Source organism: Spodoptera frugiperda, chromosome 6 (genome assembly GCF_023101765.2).
Source record: "Spodoptera frugiperda isolate SF20-4 chromosome 6, AGI-APGP_CSIRO_Sfru_2.0, whole genome shotgun sequence".
Taxonomy (NCBI): Eukaryota; Metazoa; Arthropoda; class Insecta; order Lepidoptera; family Noctuidae; genus Spodoptera; species Spodoptera frugiperda.
The window spans coordinates 7,260,520-7,279,992 of NC_064217.1; the positions used below are offsets into that span (position 1 = coordinate 7,260,520).

The window sequence follows — 19,473 nt, forward strand, 5'->3', positions numbered from 1 at the left end:
CCGAAAAAATGTCTACATTTAGGGGACTATCGTAACCAAAGGCACATAAGGCATAAGTAATGTGCTCAAGTTCTGTAATAAATCTTAAAAGAATGCTTTGCCCGCTCCCAAAAGGATACTCGTGGAAGCGTTCACCTTCTATTTTCCTTGTTATTTATGAGCCTATGCTTTATACTAGAACCGCGGGCCAAGAATAAAATGGGTAACTAAAATAAATGGCCTTACGTTACCATAATCATAGATTTCTATAGCAAACTCTATAACTTTTTTTCTTAATGAAAACGAATGGGGAAAAACTAGAAGCCGATACCAAAGAGCGACTATCTTAACTGGCTTTTTATAAAAAAAAGACAAGCATGATTCGACTTTAACGATGTGAAAACAAAAAGGCGATATCTAATCTTACGACGTGAATTATGGGGATCCGTGAATGCGACCGTAGACGACTGTCTATTATAGTTCAGAATGCCGGCTCTGTCTTCCACTTACACGTAATTTACATTAAGATGCCTCCACATTTGCATGTCGGAACAACCTTTTCATAATCGTCACGTCGGTGGCTCCCAACTTGGCGATTAGCTTAATGGATTTCTCAATTTAATGAAACTCAAACTTTGTAATTGGCTTTTTAAAAGATAGGACGGAATTTACGATTACTTACTTATTTCAGTCTTTTTTTCTTTTTCGCCCGACGACCCAATTTTTTGAAGCGACGCGTTTTAAAATGCATTTCATTGTTATGTCCCGTTATTTGACAAAAAAAAAATGTTTTAAGTATTTAGCTGGCACGGACAGGGCGACAATAGTTGGAATAGGGGGTACCTTGGTTGTGTGAGGCACAAATCTTTTTGTTTGATCAGGCGTTTGTTGACAACAAATTCGTTGACGTTAATCCCTAGACAATAGTACCGTTTTATCCGAGGAAGGCTAGACGGCCCCAACGGTATCCTTTACCCGGAGTTAAATCTCAATGTTTGTTTAAAGGATTCTTTGAAATGATTGATGTTTATTCAAGCGGTAAAACCCGCTAAACTCGCGGGGTATTAAAAATTAATATCGATATTGAATAGTTATATTGTAGTTGTGACATTTATTGACGCTTAAACTCAATATGTGGCCATAAATTATGTTTCAATGGTTTAAACGAAAAATAACAAGCTATTGTACTTTTATTCAATGAAAAGGAACTAGACACATTTGGTATAACAAATACTTTTATGGATTTCTAGTTAGAAACTCGAAGGGCTAACTACGTATTCATCAAAACGTGTTTTAATATTCAATATCTTTGAAGCATCAGTGTATAAAAACTGTAATTGCCCAACACTCGTTTATAAATCGTCAAGAAAGTTCGAGAATGTAATGAAAAAGTTTGGTAATCTCGCTTAAGGTGTCAGAACCGTTCGTTAGCCGTCATTCTTTGCGTCCTCTCTAAATTATATAAATTACCGAAGTATTTAGTTTTTATATAGGTCCCGTTCCGGCACCGATGAACACTCTTTGTGCAGTATTTTGAGACAAAAGACGATGAGAACAATGGGACATCTATTTTTTCCGCCATCAGTAACAATGTCGATAAATTAAAACACAGTTGTAATTTGGCAGACATATTTATTTATACACGTTAAAGATCAGCGTCGTCATTTATAGCAATTCGTTTATTTACAAAATCGAGTGAAGGTACTAATTAATCACAAAAAAATAAATAAATTTAATTAAGCTCCTAACTTACGTCCTACTCGGATTTTGGTTGTCACAGAACCAAAATTTGTTTCAAATAACATATAATTTTGGTCTCTTTTATACTTTTGCACTACAAAAACGAAACTTAAGTTATTAAGTACAAGTGTTTAAAGCCTAACATCAACTTTAAACAAATCATTATGACACTACACTGATATACGTAATATTACGTGTATGGCTAAGAAATTCTGAAAGACAATCAGAGGTATGGGCACGTAGCAATGGAATCAAAACTCATATTTTCTGGAAAAACCTTAATCGATACATCCACCCGTAACTTCTACAAATATCTGTCATAGGCCAAGAAAAATATAATTTCTCTGTTAAGTTTTTACAATAAATGTTTCCATTATTTACAAATACATACATAATTATGTTTATTGCTGAAGAAGACGTCGTAAAGTTCACTAGAATGAGTCAGAACCTCATCGAAACTATTATCGTAAAATATATCTAATAACTATGTTTAACTAAACGATAATAAGGACTAGTTGTAAAAATAGTTCTAGATATTTATACCGATTAGTCTAATAAACTTGATTCCGTATAACAATCCACTTCGATAACATTAAATAGAAATTTCGTTTTAAACTCCATCTTTACCGATATCAGTCCGAGAGCACTAAAACGAAACTTTATATTCCATGCTCTCGTGGTGGATCTCAATATCTTCTTAGAATACCAAAACGAATTGAAATTGAACATCGAAATCCGGTACACGCAATACAGTTATTTATTTACAAGCAGTATATAAATCAAGTCGTATTTTAGAAAATTATCATTTAGTTGCTATTTTTTTCTTAACATATGTACACAACTAATTTTTCTGGTGTTAACCTTACTGTGTTTCATAAATACATTTATAAGTAGTAACTTTTTAATTTACAATCGCCTAACTCTACGTACAAACAAAATTACATGGGTAATTTTTATTACAGCAGCATTTACATACAGTGTTCCAAAGTCCATTACAATGTACAACGTATAGTTACAGGCATTCCATAATAAATGCATTTAACTTTCACTTATTCTCTCTTTTAGAGTTTTAGAGTATCACAAACAGCACTTCTTTCCACTTGAACTACTTGTCTTTAACGGAGTTCGTCCAAATGCTTAGGAACTGAAGACGCGGTCTTCCACCGACAGCATATCGAAGCTGTGACGTCACACGACCACGTCACGTGGCACCGACTCGTTGGTCGATGTCTCTGGCACCAGCACCGGCTGGAAACAATGCGCGGCTGGAGCGAAATCCTCAACAAGCTTTCGCTTTAAAACAGAAGATGAACCAATGTACACGTTGGTACCTGGGAACGTTCCTCGTCGTCTCCGCCTCCATAGGATGGCAGCTAGTACAGCCAATCCAAATGCAATCATAGCTGATAAACAGCCTAATACTAGTTCAGAGTCAGGTGAACGTTCTGGTACACGTTCCCCTCTCATAGAGCTTACCAGAACGGACATCAGCCGGTCCCCTTCACTAACTTGAACATCCTGAACGCTTTCGGTTGAAACGCGTTGAGCTCTGCTGGTGTCGATAGTCATGGTCTCTGACCTCTCATTGTCAACACCCGGTGTCCGCGACACAAGCTCCACTTGAATGTGGTAGACCGTATCGGGCCACAGAGATAAAGTAACCCTGGTGGAATCCGTGAACAGATTGCCTTTCAGGCCTCCACCATCAACTTCCCAAGTAACTAAATATACTCCGCGTGCTATTCTTGGTTCCCATGCGATTTCACCAATAACTAAGACCTTTTGGTGAATGAGGGAAATCTCTTTTAGGGTCCATTTGTGTTCATCATGGTTGGAGGTGTTTGTATCGTGGGCTACCCACGTTTCATCAGGACTGTAGATGGTGACAAGTCCCAGTGGGTCGACAACAAGAACTCGTAGGAGGGCGCCCTCATTGTTTGAAGGTACCCGAGTTGCTAGAGCTTGAGTTTGAATGATCTGCCGCCAGGGGCCTTCAGCGGCACGACGCATAACGACGTACACGAGTGGCACGGGACGGGACGCGGCGCGGGGTGCTGGCGGTGGCCAGCGGGCAAGCGCTCCACTCACACGCATCACCCCCTCACCCTTTGTGTGGATGACAGGCTGAGTTTGAGACGCACGCGCTGCTTCCGAATGGAATTCACACGCGATCTTGCATCCAGGGAACTATAACAAAAAGGGAAATATTAGTATTCCTGATATTAAAAAGAATATGGTTATTGTTTGTCTTATGAAGTTGTCAACTTACACAAATATCTTTCTCGTCGCAGATGGCTCCCCAGACTTGGTAGTTGGACTGCAGCAGTTCACAATTTTCCCAACACTGCAACAACAAATACGTGTTGTACAAAACCATCAGATCACAAATTCGTCACAATTAAACAAGTCGTTTGAACTCCTGTGATTAATTATCTCGTTGGTCATTACGACAAATGAGTGGTGTGTACTGACATAGACAGATTCAAAAGTTAATGTTCATTCAAGAGACAAGTAGTGTGCTCAAACGGAATCTCTTTTTGTCAAATTAGTGTGTTATCGGATGGTCGACTTGAGAGTGGATACAGTCGTTTGTCATTACTTTTAGAAATGGGTCGGGATTGTTACTAACATAGAAACATTTTATTTCACAAGAATAGGTCATAATTATCTTCAAATAGCTTCGCTTAAACGTAGTAGCAATTAACGAAGAGTATTTTTAGATCTAAAATAAAACTCTTTGTAGATTGTAATGAGATTCATTGTGTAGTCCTTAATCACTTTTGTGTCTGTTATTACTTTTTAATTAATATTTTCTAAAAATGCTTCCTTTGTTACTCTTGTAATTCAAAGTACTTTAATTTTATTAATATTCTTTCTTGTTTGATGAGTAAGCAATACATCTTGAGGACACGGACACATCCAGCCAAATTTGACTAGGGCGTCGCTCCGAATGCAGCATTTGTCATTGGAAACGCTCATTAGTTGGAGTTGACGTTAACTTGACGCCGCTCTCGCCTCGGTAAGCTTTAATAATTATAAGAACGGGCGAACCACGATTATTAATTACTGGTATTGACAAAAGGTACCGTTGGAATCCACGTTTTGACTGGGAATTTATTGGTTTTAACACTGAACTCACAGATGTTTTGCAGCAAAAAGTCATTCATTCCTTTATTTATAGCAAAACAGTAGTAACGAGGCCAGTACTGATTGTTGGTTAGAAAAAATGATGCTTGATAAAAGAGAAATCGACGGTAGTTATTATTTACGACTTTTGTGTCGTAAAACAAGTAAAACTACACAAGTTATATTAAAAAAATCTTACAGTCATACTGTTCGAAGTTTACTGCTAATTTTATATTAGACAAATATTATCTGAAGCTTTAAAATGAACGTAAACAGACAGCAATCCGTAGTATCTACATGCATAGAGTAAGGAACTTGCAATTAAAATTAAATGTTACAGCAAAACCAATTAGAAAATCTTTACGAGCTTCCTGAATGCAAACTTATAATTGCTGGGAATATAGTGAAGAAATTTAATAATGTACATTTACTATTTTAGTGAAGTTAATGAATTTAATAACTGCAAGTTTATTAGTGAGTCATTTCAAATAGTATCTGTCTGATTTGTATTAATTTAATGATATTGGTAATACCTTAATTCTCTTTTCCAATTAATTCCGGATAACAAAAAGGATATTAATAATTATTGAAGAAGTATACACAATAAATAAACATAGTAAATAAGTTATTACAATTGGTAATTACATTTTTTCCTAGAAACAGTAAATATTATAGTGAGCGTAAGTGCTATTTATAATAATAAATTATACAGTACGATATATTTACAATTACTATATACAAAAGATATACAAAATGCTGCTGGTTATCTACATCTACTATACTATCTACAGCATGAACACTATCCACGTGAGTTATTTGACGAATGTATGTATCCTTTACAAACATAAAGCGACCTACAAATGACAAATACTTGCATCTCACTTAGAAATAATGAATACTCTGTCCTATAAGTGGCAATGTAAATCCGACTGTAGTTTTTGACACACCGTAGATAGTAGGCCTAATATTTAAAAGAAGATCCTAGATATAAGTGGTGTAGATACTATACAAGTATATACAGGTAAAGTAAGGTTTTTTAAGGAGTTCTTTAAATTAATAATATCTAGATAGTTTTTCTACTTACCATAAAACAGTCGGGGCCTTGCAAACACGAGGACTCCCCACCAGGCCGAGGCGCGGCGAACTGTGAACAAACATTAAAAATGTCACTCAAATTCAACTTTTATTACAAGACAGGAAAATTAATAAAAAATTAAACAATATCCTAACGATTATAGCCGTTTTATTACTCTATAATATAATTTTATTGTTTCTATTTAAAAATGTAGAGTGTGCTATTAAAATTCATCGTTTTTTTATTTCTCATTTATTTTTTAATGTCCTGGTGATTTTATGGCGTCCAAAAATATGTATTTTTATGCACAGTGTTTTTTTTGTTAATTTTATGACGAAAAGGTGGTTGTACCTGATTTGCATGAGACAGAAATTTCTTTAGAATCAACATGGTATCAATCCTTTGAATTAATATGCCTCAATGTGCAGTTTTTTTGACAATGAAATAGATATTGACAGGTGTGTTCCTAATTTGCATTTTTATTGGCAATATAATATCTGTTTTGTCTTATTTTAATAATTTAAATGAATAAAATATTACATCATAAAGAACAATTTAAAAAGATTTAACAATATATCATTTTTCTATGAGCAAATTAGCAATCAAAATATAAAACGAACAATAAATTATGATTTATTAAAATATGTTTTTTATATGAATCATAATTCAACATGGCCGCCATTAATCCGATAGCCAAACAGCTAAACAGAAATCAAAACGCAATCGCATTTTAATTCCGACCAAACTCAATAAAGAGACGTTTAATTATTCGACGGGGGACCAATACATTACTCGTTATCGGAACACTGTTTCAAGAAGTTTAATGTACGGGCTAAAAAATAAAAGAAAATAAATGTTCGATTCAAGCAACCTGTTTAATGTATTTGATAAAAGTGACGGGCATCTGCCTACCGTCGCCGACGTCTGGACGGTCGCTTTAATTGCCTGATATGCCAATGGGAAGCTTTAGAACCACTGCATTGGCCTAAATGTCAAACGTTTTAATGTCGTGATGAAGAGTTTATAGCGAATGTGACGATTTTTGTTTTAATATATTTTTTCTTTTCGACAATCGCATGTAATGGCCCGTAAAATATGTTTAATAACATTGTGCCCGATTCTATGACATTCAACTGTTTTCTGTCGCAGTAAAAGAGTTATTTATGGCCGTCAAATGAGTCAAAACAAACGAAGTTCTTGTAATTTACTTCGCCAGCCAATTTCCGAGAGTCATCTTTAGAGCTATTAAGCAAACAAACTTGTAGTTGATTAGAAAATATAATTGTTTCGTCATCATAATCACAGACGTTAAAATAACCTATTTCCTGAACGGATGTTATTATTGACATTAAGATAAATTCACTAGAGTTATTATTCCAGAGTGCACAATCTTCTATTTACGACTGTAATTATTAGAAGTAACCCATAAAACGCTTTAGAAAGCAAGTAGCGAACAAAGAATAGCAAAGGAAAACAAAATTACTCTTTTAGGTCACTATCATTGCGGCTAATGATGCCAATCTGTGGCAGAGGCCATCAAACGACTCCGTCCATCCACCCGTTATTAGATGTAATCATCGTAATTTTTCACACAATTTATTTTTTCTACCGCGATACTACAGCTCAGGAGTGTTATTTCACGTCAACTAATGACAACAAAAAATACACTCGAGATTGAGTGCGCAATGCGCCGACAATAAAAACACCCGCTATATTTACAACATTCTTATTCTGACCGAACTTGAAAATAGGCCTCATAAATCAAATGAATTAAAGAGATACCTCGCTGAGGGCTCCGCTGTACGCTAATGTATTACTTAATTTTTAAACTCCATACTAGCTTTTACTGAATAACAGATAATCAACTTTCGCCTATCCAAATATGCAAACAACGAACTTCTAACCGATTCAATTATTACTAATATTGTATCGCACGACTTGGTCTTTGAGAGTTTGAAATATGAAAGTTAAACAAAACAAAACGACGTGAATATACTTCGGCAACTGCAAAGGGAAGTGAGTGAATAACGAATGACGGTGATTGAAAACACAGGCCGTCGAGTGGCCTCGTATTTGTGTTAGATGCCGCCGCAGATTACCCCTTTGTTAATCAAACAACGCTTATTGAATATTATTTAATTAATCTTCCGTATTTGACTTCGGATAACGACGTCCCAAAAACGGATCACTTAAATAAACTGAACGGTGGAATCAATAGGAAAATTTAAATATAGGAAGATACAAGAAAGGGGCTTCGATCAAAAAAAAAGGGTCGATAAACATTGTAACACCGGACTTAATAGTTATTTCGAGTGAACCGTTAATCTGAATAGAAAATTAGGGTTCAAGGATGTATTACAATTTAAAGGCGAGCCAGGATATTGCATACCGACACTTAAGAGTTTAAGAAATCCATTAAAGATAATCGTCAATAAGTCAGGCCCGGGGCTGCGGCCGAACAGGAACTAATCGATCGATGGGCACACACGGTCGTTTACAATCAATCCATCAGCGTTTATGTAACGCGCAACTACCGATGATCTTCATTTATCATTTTGTTTTGTGGGTAGCGAGCGCGCGCTCTTGGGGGTCAAACCAGAGGTCCGTACAAAATAAATTCCAGTGACTTACGAAATATGATATGTAAACAACTTTTTCTCCTTTAATCTAACGACATATCTTCGAGATTAATCACTTGTGCAATCGGTAGTTTGGAGTTGATTAACTTTTGATTTATTGGTTTGTACTGCAAAAGATTTATTGTAAATGTAAATAGCGGAGAGTTTTATTAAAATAGAGGTAGGAATCAATTAAAGTGTAACACAAATTGCGATGTTATCTGGAACAATAAACAATGGTGAGTGCGACATTTGCATGTAAGTTAGATAGGAGGAAAACATTAAATACCTAACAGCCTCCGTTGGCGAAAGAGGCAAAAACAGCATGAATTATGATTTCGCATAAAGATAAAATACAATCTAAGCTAGCGCGCCAAATGGCGAAGAAAAAATGAAATTTCTCTACAGAACAGATTGTAAGAGTTGAAGAGCGTAACAAGAAATAAGGGAACCTAGTGCCCGATGCGGATTACGATTAAACTGATGGAGCAAAAGAATTTATTGAATACGCTTCGAGTGAACCGAGCTGTTTTGTTATTTAGATGGTAATATAATTTGGTGTGAGTGGATGTTGAGCTTTGTCTTTGCAAAGTTATTAAAGTTCGTCAAGTATTTACATTTTGAAGCTATATTAGGAACAGAAGGATGAACAACTTATGGTCAACATAAATAGATTACAATTCTAGTAAGTACGTTTAGTTTCATGAATTCCAAAACTACACTTCAAAACTCAAACTACATGCAATAGAAAGCTACACTTCCACCGAAATGGATACAAATACCAAGGTTCTAATTCAGTTTTCAATTCAATTTAACGTTTCTCTATAAAAGTCGGTCAAAACTATCAGGCTTTAATACGGCATGTGAGTCCACAGCTACTGTGTACCTAGTCTTTCCTTACGGCGGTTGCCATTTTATTTGCACTGGTGTAGGTAAACTCTATTAGCGGCCCGTTTTTACAAGTAGAAATTCAATTTCATTCCCGTACGGTCTCAGGTTCTTACTGGAAAGTAGGTTAGTCGGACCAGACGGATAAAATAAATGAAATATTTGGTAGGACAGGCGGGTTTTTATTCGTATGTTGTTTTTGCGGTTCGTAGCTTCCGACTTGAAATTGATTTCGAGAGTCTCCTTTTTGTTTCCTGGTTTTTGTAAAACTATGTGGAAGGGACGTCGAGTAAAGAGATTTGGGGGATATGTTTGTATTGGCTAGTAGTATCTAAGTACATTTTACTTCATTGCAACATTTTTAAAATTAATCTATACCTATATTATGTACTACGTAGACATGTGACCGTATACGCCTAAATAGTAAAACAAGAAAAATGTTAAACTATCACAAAAACAACTTTGTAAAGAGGGTCACAAATAAAAACGCCATGTTTAAAAAGGTGTACACGCCGTACATCAAGGAACCTGCCTCCTAATTAGTGATACTCATAGTTTTATTTCGTTTTTTTCCAGGCATCAAGCAAGAACGTCTCGCGAGCATGTAGTATCATAATATACGATTAATGAAAAATATGTCGCCGGCGGCAATAAAAGATGGCATCGACATCATTAGGTACCAACGAAGATATGAATTTTTCATGAAATATGGACTGGCAGAGCTCTCGCACATCGCTTCGAGTAGAAAGGGCCGAGGTATCAACATTATTATTTCCATGAGTTCCATTCGTTGAACGACTTTTTGCGATTGTCTGACAGAAAACAACAATTTTATCTTGCCTTTAGAACAAGACCATAAAATGTTTCAAAGTCGTTGGAAAACGTGAGACGGAATTCATTATTCACTTTTGAAACAAAGAGTCTAATGTGAAACGGGGTGAATAGAAACACATGATTCGAGTGGGCTTGCACAAAAAGTAGGATTCATAAGATACGGTCATAAAAATAATTCATTTTAATCAACTATCGCAGACATCTTGGGTTGAAAGAAGCTAAATTAATTAATTATTTTATGTTTAAAATATTGTACATTATAATATTACGTAAACTAAAAATATGCTAAACATGTTCCTATTAAAGTGTTGACCCATTTACTTATTATGAACACATCCTGTCAATTTACTTTATTGATGTTATATTAAAGCATCATTAAGTTTTTGTACGCATTGCCTCTCTGACGGACCGCCTATAATTATGATGATACGATCCCGCAGTCCTTAAACTATTTTTAAATTATAGCAAGACGATCTAAAAATCAACCTCGGTATTATAGGGATAATTTATATTATGAGGTCAATATCTTGATTGGCGCCCGCCACACAGTTTAAAGCTTTTAAAACAATTGGTTCTTCATTTAATATAACAGCTTGCCTTCTAAAGATACCCTTACAATAATTTAATAAATAAAATTGTATGCTAAGCAAACGTCTTTCCCAGTCAAGACTATCTTTATTTGCATGTGGTACTCTGTAATTTCGCGATGATTACAGAGGAACGAACACTTTAACAGTTTATCCAGACGTGCATTTAAACAGGGACAATGTCGCTGCGACCCGCAAATCTCCGTAGAAAGCTGAATTAAATCAAGCTGCCACTGTCGACCTAACAATGATATAAATGGTCACAAACACGTACCAAATTTGATCATGCGGCGAATAAATTAAATGGGAACACAATCAAGGATTAAATTACTGCTTCATTCTGCCTCCCACACGAGCGGGCGTTGCGACACATGTGCGACACATCGCTTGCAGCCGACCGATGCGTGTTATGTATGTAGGTGCCTTAACATATAATATTGTGGCACATTGTGCGGCTCCGCGACCGCATATAAATGCGCTGAGAGCAAATAAAACGGTGCTATAATTTCAAATCATACGGACAGAGAATGGGTGTGGACGGCGCTCTCATTGTGTGGAAATGATGTAACCGCTATTAAAAGTGTGGGCCGTATCCCTTGAATATTTCTTGCAACGAAGACGTCGTAGGGTCATATCGGTATTTTATATCTTACCGGAGACAATAGCATACATTTCCAACAAGAAAACTGGCTCCGTACGTTAAGTGGTCGTGGGCCCGCATTTCAATATTCGCTCGATCTACCGGTATTGCTCTCTTGAACGATTATGTTATTAAATATTCCAAATCAAGATCGCCATCAATGATTTATGTGTCGAATAGACCTCTAATGATGGAGTGTATTATTAAAAATGCTTTGTTATTTCATTTCATATCATAAAGAAACTGATTTTTATGGACGGAGCCGTCCTATGTGACATATGAAACAACGACGATAAATTAAAAGCCTTTATGTAAAATAAAATGGCTACTTTTATGGCATACTAAAGCGTTTTAAAATTAGTCGCCTCTAGAAAATATTTGTTACTACAATAAAATCCCAATTTATAAGACCTGTCATCCTCAGAATTCTATACTGATGAAATAATCTCAGATTATAACTGATTTATATGACTTCACTGTAGTAGTCACTAGTATACCACCAACAGGGGTTAAAGATATCGCGTGTAGAGTTCAATGAACCTTCGTGTTAAACTAACAATTAACTACTAATACCCAATCTATTTCGTATCAAATCCCAGTCACAAATTATACCCCCTGAGATAAAGACGTGTAAAGGATTACAAGAAACTAAAATGTTCTGTTTAGTTTCGAGAACCCTTTGGTTTAGATGTTCGAATTTCTAACTAAATTTGGAACATTTCGGAGCTCGTAAAATAATTCGTGCACACAATAAACAACGTGTGGGTGTAACAAAAATAACATTATTGTAGTAGAAACGTCAAGTCAATAGAATTTACAGTACGTTGACAATATCGCTTATGACAGCTTATGAATTCTGATTAATGCAATTTCTGTTAAACCAAATCAAATTTTTCTTCGAAATCCATCGAATACGAAGGACATTCTTGTATCCGCGGGATAATATGATTCAATGTTATCCCTTTCCAACCAATGCCGTATTTTATGTCGCTATCCTTTTCGGGCCGAGGCTGTCGGTTTTTGTGAGTCTCAGAAGTTCCGTGGACCATGCGACAGATGTGCGCATGGTTGCGGTTGCTAACGAACCATGATTCAATCGGAATAATCTATAATATAAAATATCTTTGATTGTTTGACCGCTGCGTGCCTCTTTGACGTTCGTTTGACAAAGTAATTTTGATGACTGGTTTCATTCTTCATTCGTAATCTGACAAACAAAGTCCTTTAATTTATTTGCTGTATCTTTATCTTGAACCATAAACAAATCGCAATATTTTATAGCAAATCGGGCGGAAACGTTGTAGATCAAGTCGCAGTCTTAGTTGTTGTTTTACAGACATAATGCATTCTTAGAACTCATTTCAGATAAAGCAAAGTATAATCAAGATTCAAGTTAGAAGGAAATCGTGTAGAATGCAGTCTCGATGCAAGGACCGTTACGAAGCGATATCGGCACCGAATCCGATTGCCGCAATGCGAAAATTATCCGCAACCGTAGAGTACAGTGGAGGCGTAAAGAGGTCTCAGAAATGGTTATGTTTTGCTATGTATCTGATTTAAGTTGTGACGTGTCGTTTATACTGCTTACATTGAGTTAGATGCGATCAGTTTATTCCTATTTTATGGTTATTCCATGTCAAATATAACTGAAATAATGTCAGGAAACTTCACTATTTTAGCGCTTACGTTGTTATTTTATTTACATTTGCTACATTCGTTGCGGTGATATTATGAAAAACATTTTATTCGTGGAATGGTTTATTTTATAACAGCTTTGCATTGCGTGAAATTAAATAACACAGAACTAATTAAATCGACACCATTATTCGAATACCAAGAAGCATGTACATTAAAATAATTGTTAATTCCAAACACGAATATGTTAAATATTGATTTACATTGACTGTAAACTCATTTGATTTTATTTAACATTGCATACCGCCTCTGCAGTTGAATAAAGCATTGTATTGCTCTATTAGATCATATTAGTATTATATTTTGTTCACGAACGTACTTATCGATCAGAAACGTGAACCATAGATATATCATTAGTCCGAATGTACAGTTGCACGAAACACTTAGGCCGATCTCACAATCTAAAGGGCACTTCCTTTGATCTAAGCCACCGATGAGAACGGTAACCATATCAAATCGAATATGATCTCTAATGAGATTAGCGCTACACTTTTTTCAAACAAACTGGGCCATGTTTTTTACGAGTGCGTTTACGGTCGGCGGCATAACTTAAAATTATCAAAGAACATATTTCAAAAGCATAAAATAAGAAGAGCAATTAAAATGCTCATAACCGGGCTAGTAAATGGCTGCACAGAATAACAAATATTTATGTAGGCGGCCGAACAAACAGTAGCGTTAAAAGCAAAGACATGCGTTAATCCAAGACAAACAGGCTGAAAGAATTACAAGAGAGGGACACAAACACCATAAAGTCCTCTCTTTCCCGTAAGGTAAACATGAGTGCGTGAAGTGAGGTAATCCCTCCTAGGTGTAGCAGGGGCTATGTAGACCTATTAAGGCCGAGTACCTCCATTCAAAATGTAAATGGCTTACTTAGAAATTCTCTAGGAGATTAAGCTGCAATCTGCATGCGTATGGTAATTTTATACACATTGTCATTGGGTTACAATAAAACCGTTTATTTATAATATAGTGTCCAACACTATGTACCTACGTGAGTATTATTAATTCTGCATTTACATAAAGTTACTTGAAATGCGATAAAATTACAATAAATAATGTAGATGTGGTTAGAAAATTAAAACCCAGGAAGAATTTTATAAAAAAAAGCATGGTGTTCCTCTTCGTTATTCTGCCCCTTAACGAACTAACATCCCGTGCGTCGCTAAGGTGGGCGTACATCAGACACTTAGGTACTCTAGTTTTGCCGCTAATTGTGACTCCACCTGTTTTAAGCTCTAGCGACTAGGAACAATCTTGTGTTAGCAAGTGCCTAGGGGAGGCATCAGCATGCACGTGTGTACATACCTTTATGAATCATTTATAGTATGCTTTCCTACATTGGCTCCTATGCGTGTGAATGTGACGTTCCATTGAGCTTGACGTGATTTGCAAAATGGTATCTGATCGATTTGGTTTGAATTCGGAATAACAATTGTGGGCTGCCAGGAAATCGCGATTATATTGTTTTGTAATATTGGATTGCCAGATTAGAATTTAATTACCAAGTCAGATGTCGTGAATAATTGGTAGAATATTATATTTCTCAAATAAATAGAACGTAAAACTTTGAAAACTGTAATGTTATTACTTTACACTGAATGGGCATTTAATTTTATGTAGTCTAAAGTCGTATGAAATTACGTACTCGTAACAGTCACATAAATGTCTCGAAACATGAAACGGGCTTAAATTTTCATACAATCCGAACTAAACGGTGGAATACTAAACAATGAGTATTTATTACGGCTAACCGTGGGGACTCACAATACATACATAAAGTTCCCGCATTTACCTAGTTACTATAGGCAGATCTAACAAGACGAGAAAGCGTACCGTATACTCGGTAACTGGCTAACTTGCAGCCGCTTAATTTATAGCCAATTAAGTTAGTGTTAAGCTAAATAAACTGACATGAAGATAGCACAAGTAACCGTAATACAAAATACTCGCCCTCAGACGCTTAGCACAACCAACAAGTTTGTGTAGGCTCCGCGCTTAATGCTAAATCGCTGTCGACAAACCAACATTTTAAATAGCCCGGTTTATCTACAACGAGCTTTGATATTGCGGCACTGATGACAAGAACACGACTATTTGATTTATAATATTAACCACTGAGCTAGAAAGTGCCCCTTGGTATTACAGCTGTAGGCTTGTCTTTCATTATTGCTTATTGAATCGGCTTCCAAATGAGGATTAATAAGGATTTATGGTCGCAGAAACAGAATGAAATTTCCCATTGCAAAGTCGATTAAATATAGTTCATTTACTATTCATCTGTCGCGGTTCGCATTTGTTCTTCAATCTATTGAATAGCGATTTACTTCGCACAGCGCGTATTGCCGTCAGGTACGTGGCACCCAACTTCTCGAGCACCCCTTAAAATCATTTTACGTACAAACTTTTGAAATGACAAAGTTCTTAAAATGGTAAGTAAAAACTGAACTAAAGAAGCCAGATGCTGCAGACAGTTGGAAACAACTGGCCGGAGTTGCTTTATAAAAAGTTAGCTTTTAAAACCCTCGCTATAAATCAATAGAAAGGAGTTCAGAGGAAGTGGAAGCGCAACGCGGATATTTACGGTGATAGTACACTCGTTCTACATCCAACGCGATAAATCTTTGGGCCAGCACGCTTTGTAGCCCGACTTTATGGAAGTGCTAATCACTAATGTAATAGAACACGGTGTCTTACAAACTTCACTCGACGATACGACGGCCGAGTCAACAATATCCGAGTGCTTTTTCTATCCACTCCAATTCCAGTTTAAAAACATTCGAATGTAAATCCAGTCCACCGCATTGTTTACTTGTAGAGCACTTTTCTTAAAAACTGTTTTAGAAATTGGAACGGTTTCTTTTCCTTTTATCGCGAATCTGGAGCTACGTAACGGTTTGATGCCAGAAAAGCGAATAAAAGCAGACGTTCGCCGGTATCGTAACATTTATTCACAATATCATAATATTATTCTTTACGAGAAGAAAAAACGGCCGAGACCTGTCCATTGTATGCTCGGAATTACGTAAAGATACTAAAGAAAGGGTAAGAATTTTTTTTATAAGATAAAATCGTCACGCTTCGATTGGTATCCAATTTACTTAGGAGAGGCCGCGGTCCGATGCTACCTGACGCTTTGTCGCGTGGTCACGCCAGCCGAGGCCCGAACCGTTTGTAAACGTAATAGCTTCTTATTTATGTTGGTACTTTCGAATTAAAATATTCGAGAGACGATATCTTGGTCTACAAAAACTACTATAAGATAACTTTGATGAGAATAAATTGGATTGCGTCCGCGACCGGGCGGTTGAACTTAATAGAAATACAGGTGAGGCTTTGAGTTAAATGTCAAATGAGTTGCGTCACGGACATGTAACCTCGGTTATGTAAGTAAGAACTGAGTACATTAGGCTCTCAGCCGTATAGATATAAGCTTAGTAAAGCCTGTCATTAAGTAAAAGATCTTAAACACAACTCACGTTCAGTTTCAGTCCATTTCGCTAATTATGTTACGTAACTATTTCTTTGCGTATTTTGAGGTGCGAGGGCTCAAGCAAGGCCATGAAATCGATGTTATTACTTGGAGAAGTAAAATGTTTGATTAAGTATTTTATGTAGATTCATTTAGGAATAACTAAAAGAATAGCGAAATCAATTCAAGAGGCTAAATAATGAACCTTTTAACTCATTGTCCACTTATTAACTTAATATTATAAACAATGCTCGCTTTTTTATTCTTTAATGAAACCCTACAAAAACATTTGTAATGTAAACACAAAACTTCCAAACCTTTGTCGAGATCCGCGAGACATCGCAATAACTCCGCATATAATTAGCGAAACAATACAATTTCTTTTCGAAGAATTTTCATAAATATCGGACAAAGGCTTTTGAGAGTTTCCTTGAGAACATTAGGGGAAACAAAAGAGAGAAAAAAAGATTATCTACTTACCGAGTCTGACTAGCCACTTAGAGCATAAACGGTACTTAAATCAGCAAAAACAAAAGCCGACTAAGTAAATGCTTTTGCCTAGTGCCAGCACTTTGTACTTGTGTATCCTATTCTTATCTATGTCTGGACTAACTTTATCTAAGTAATACGAACAGGATTTAGGTGTAGCCTTCTTTTAGTTGGGCTAGATAAAGTGTGGTGCAATTATCATAAATAATGGTTTCAGACTGATATCTGGGGCTAAAGCTTTTACATACACATTATTTTTGCACTTAGTTTACTTACTTACATACTCAAGTCTAGTTTTTTTATTTGATTTTATACGAAGTATGTACTGTCCCCATAAAATCCTCTTAGCTAAACGCTATATCATGGGATAGATCAGCTCCTGACTCCTCGTGAACTCTATCAGAGATCTGCGCTTGGCAGACAGCCTGACACGCTCTCACTAGATACCGGGAATGAAAAATCACCTTTCAGATGCTGACCTACATCAAGTAAACTTCTCTTAACAATTTGAGAATATTTATTTACTTAATACTAAACCTTATGACCTATTAATACTTTAGAAAGAACACATTAATGTTCAAAAATGTACTTTAAAGTCTAATGAATTGAACATAATTTGCAATACCTTAAGTATCTTGATCTTCTGCTTACACATAGGTGTTCCTAGGTTGCATCACAATCACAGTACTGGGTTCACTTTCATCCTGTCGCCATCTATGTCCAGTCATAAAGTTATCTAGATAACTATTACTTAATGCTATGCCTGTTGTTGTTGCTGAGCTTAAGCTTGCATAGGTATTGTGAATGAGCTAATGAAATCCTTGTTACGAAAGATTATATTAAAGGAAAGACCAATTTGAGTGACAACGTTTCAATACAACTCCTGTTAAAAAAAAACAAATATCTTTATTGCTAGTGCTAATGGAAGCCTGCAGGGACCTTTTATTATTACGATTTAAACCCCACTTAGTGTTACAAGAGAAAAAAGAAATGTACATACAATTATCTCACAGTAAATTCCGCCATGTCAATTATCGGACCACTTAACACTGGCCATAAAAATTAAAATGATAGCCATGTGTTTCTGTGGCGACCTCTTTGGACAATAACGTAACTGTCTCAAGTCTTAACCACATAACAGTCACATTACAAGTCCAAGTTAATGTTACCATAAAAATAAGTGAACCTCCTAATACAAGCATGAAAAGGCTTTATTGTTAAACATGAACCCTAATCGAGTGTTTAACAGTTAAAACTTAAACGTGTCAGTTAAAGTTTCCGTTACATGTCATGTTTTTTGTCTAAATTGGTTTCCTGTTATAACAAGCCATTGACATTGCTGTTCGGTATTAAAAATAAACAGATGGAATACTTCGTGGTAGTGTGCATTAAAATAATTTGTTTGTGTGAGTTTTGAATGCCTGTTTTGTTCATGTTTATGATCTACTGAAAGTGGTCTTTAACTACGTTAGAGGGTTTAATATACAAATTATTGATTTAGGAATTATTGTTAGTTTTAGATAAACTTTAGATTTTTAAGCTTACTAAATAGTGATATGGCCTTTCCTATAACCAAGTGTATGCTAAGCTTTTCTTATCTAAACTGAATTATTATATAACCAAACTTGATGGTAATTACCGTTGTGGATTGACACAAAAATATGCACCTATTTATTCAAATAATGTACAAAATATAATTTAATAAGTATAAATTTAAAAGTAGGTATAACAGAATACATGAGATGGTTACAATCTGAAACAGATTGTAAAAGTCGACACAGGCTGAGGGTCACTGTTGCAAGTAAATGGGTGGTAAGTTGGCAACCCGCCATAACCCAGTTATATAAATTTTAACCCACCGTATTTGTCTTAAATGTGCTTGCTTGTATATTTTGGCTCCGTAGTTGTTTTTCGTGTAATTAGTTTAATCTTTCGTACCTATATTCTTTCAAATAGCTCTTTTAAACACTAATAGTTACTTAGAAACAATCATCGCGTAATTATTAAAAAGTAAATTGTAACAGAGAAACTAATAATATACAATTTAACGAGAGAACGTAAAGCAAAGACAATCCATTTAAGGCGGAGATATAAAATCGTTTAATTTTATCTGCTTACTTAAGGCCAAGATAAGGATAAGTGAACACACTGGCTCCGCAATTTATTACTCTTTACAAAACCAATATAATCTTACTCCTGCAATTTTGTCTTGCATTATTTGCTGCTAATAAACCTTCAATATTATCTTTGAATAAATGTCAAAGTGCCATAAAGTAGGTTTCATAAATTATGGACTAATAAATCTGAATAGCGCTTCGATGCCGTAT

The 19,473-nt window shown here is 35.7% G+C and overlaps 1 protein-coding gene across 4 annotated transcripts in view; it reads right to left on the bottom strand.

The window, feature by feature from the left end:
• Positions 1–1,591: 1,591 nt before the first annotated feature.
• Positions 1,592–19,473, bottom strand: part of LOC118267555 (uncharacterized) — a 54,799-nt gene continuing 36,917 nt past the window's right edge. Inside the window, exons 2-4 of one of the 4 annotated variants that reach the window (XM_050694049.1) lie at positions 5,930–5,989; positions 3,989–4,063; positions 1,592–3,906 (exon numbers count right to left, since the gene is read on the bottom strand). In XM_050694049.1, the coding sequence (XP_050550006.1) occupies positions 2,908–3,906; positions 3,989–4,063; positions 5,930–5,989 (1,134 nt within the window). In that variant the 3' untranslated portion in view covers positions 1,592–2,907. The remainder of the gene's footprint in view (positions 3,907–3,988; positions 4,064–5,929; positions 5,990–19,473) is intronic. The other 3 variants (XM_050694050.1, XR_007705340.1, XM_050694051.1) reach the window with 3 other exon arrangements.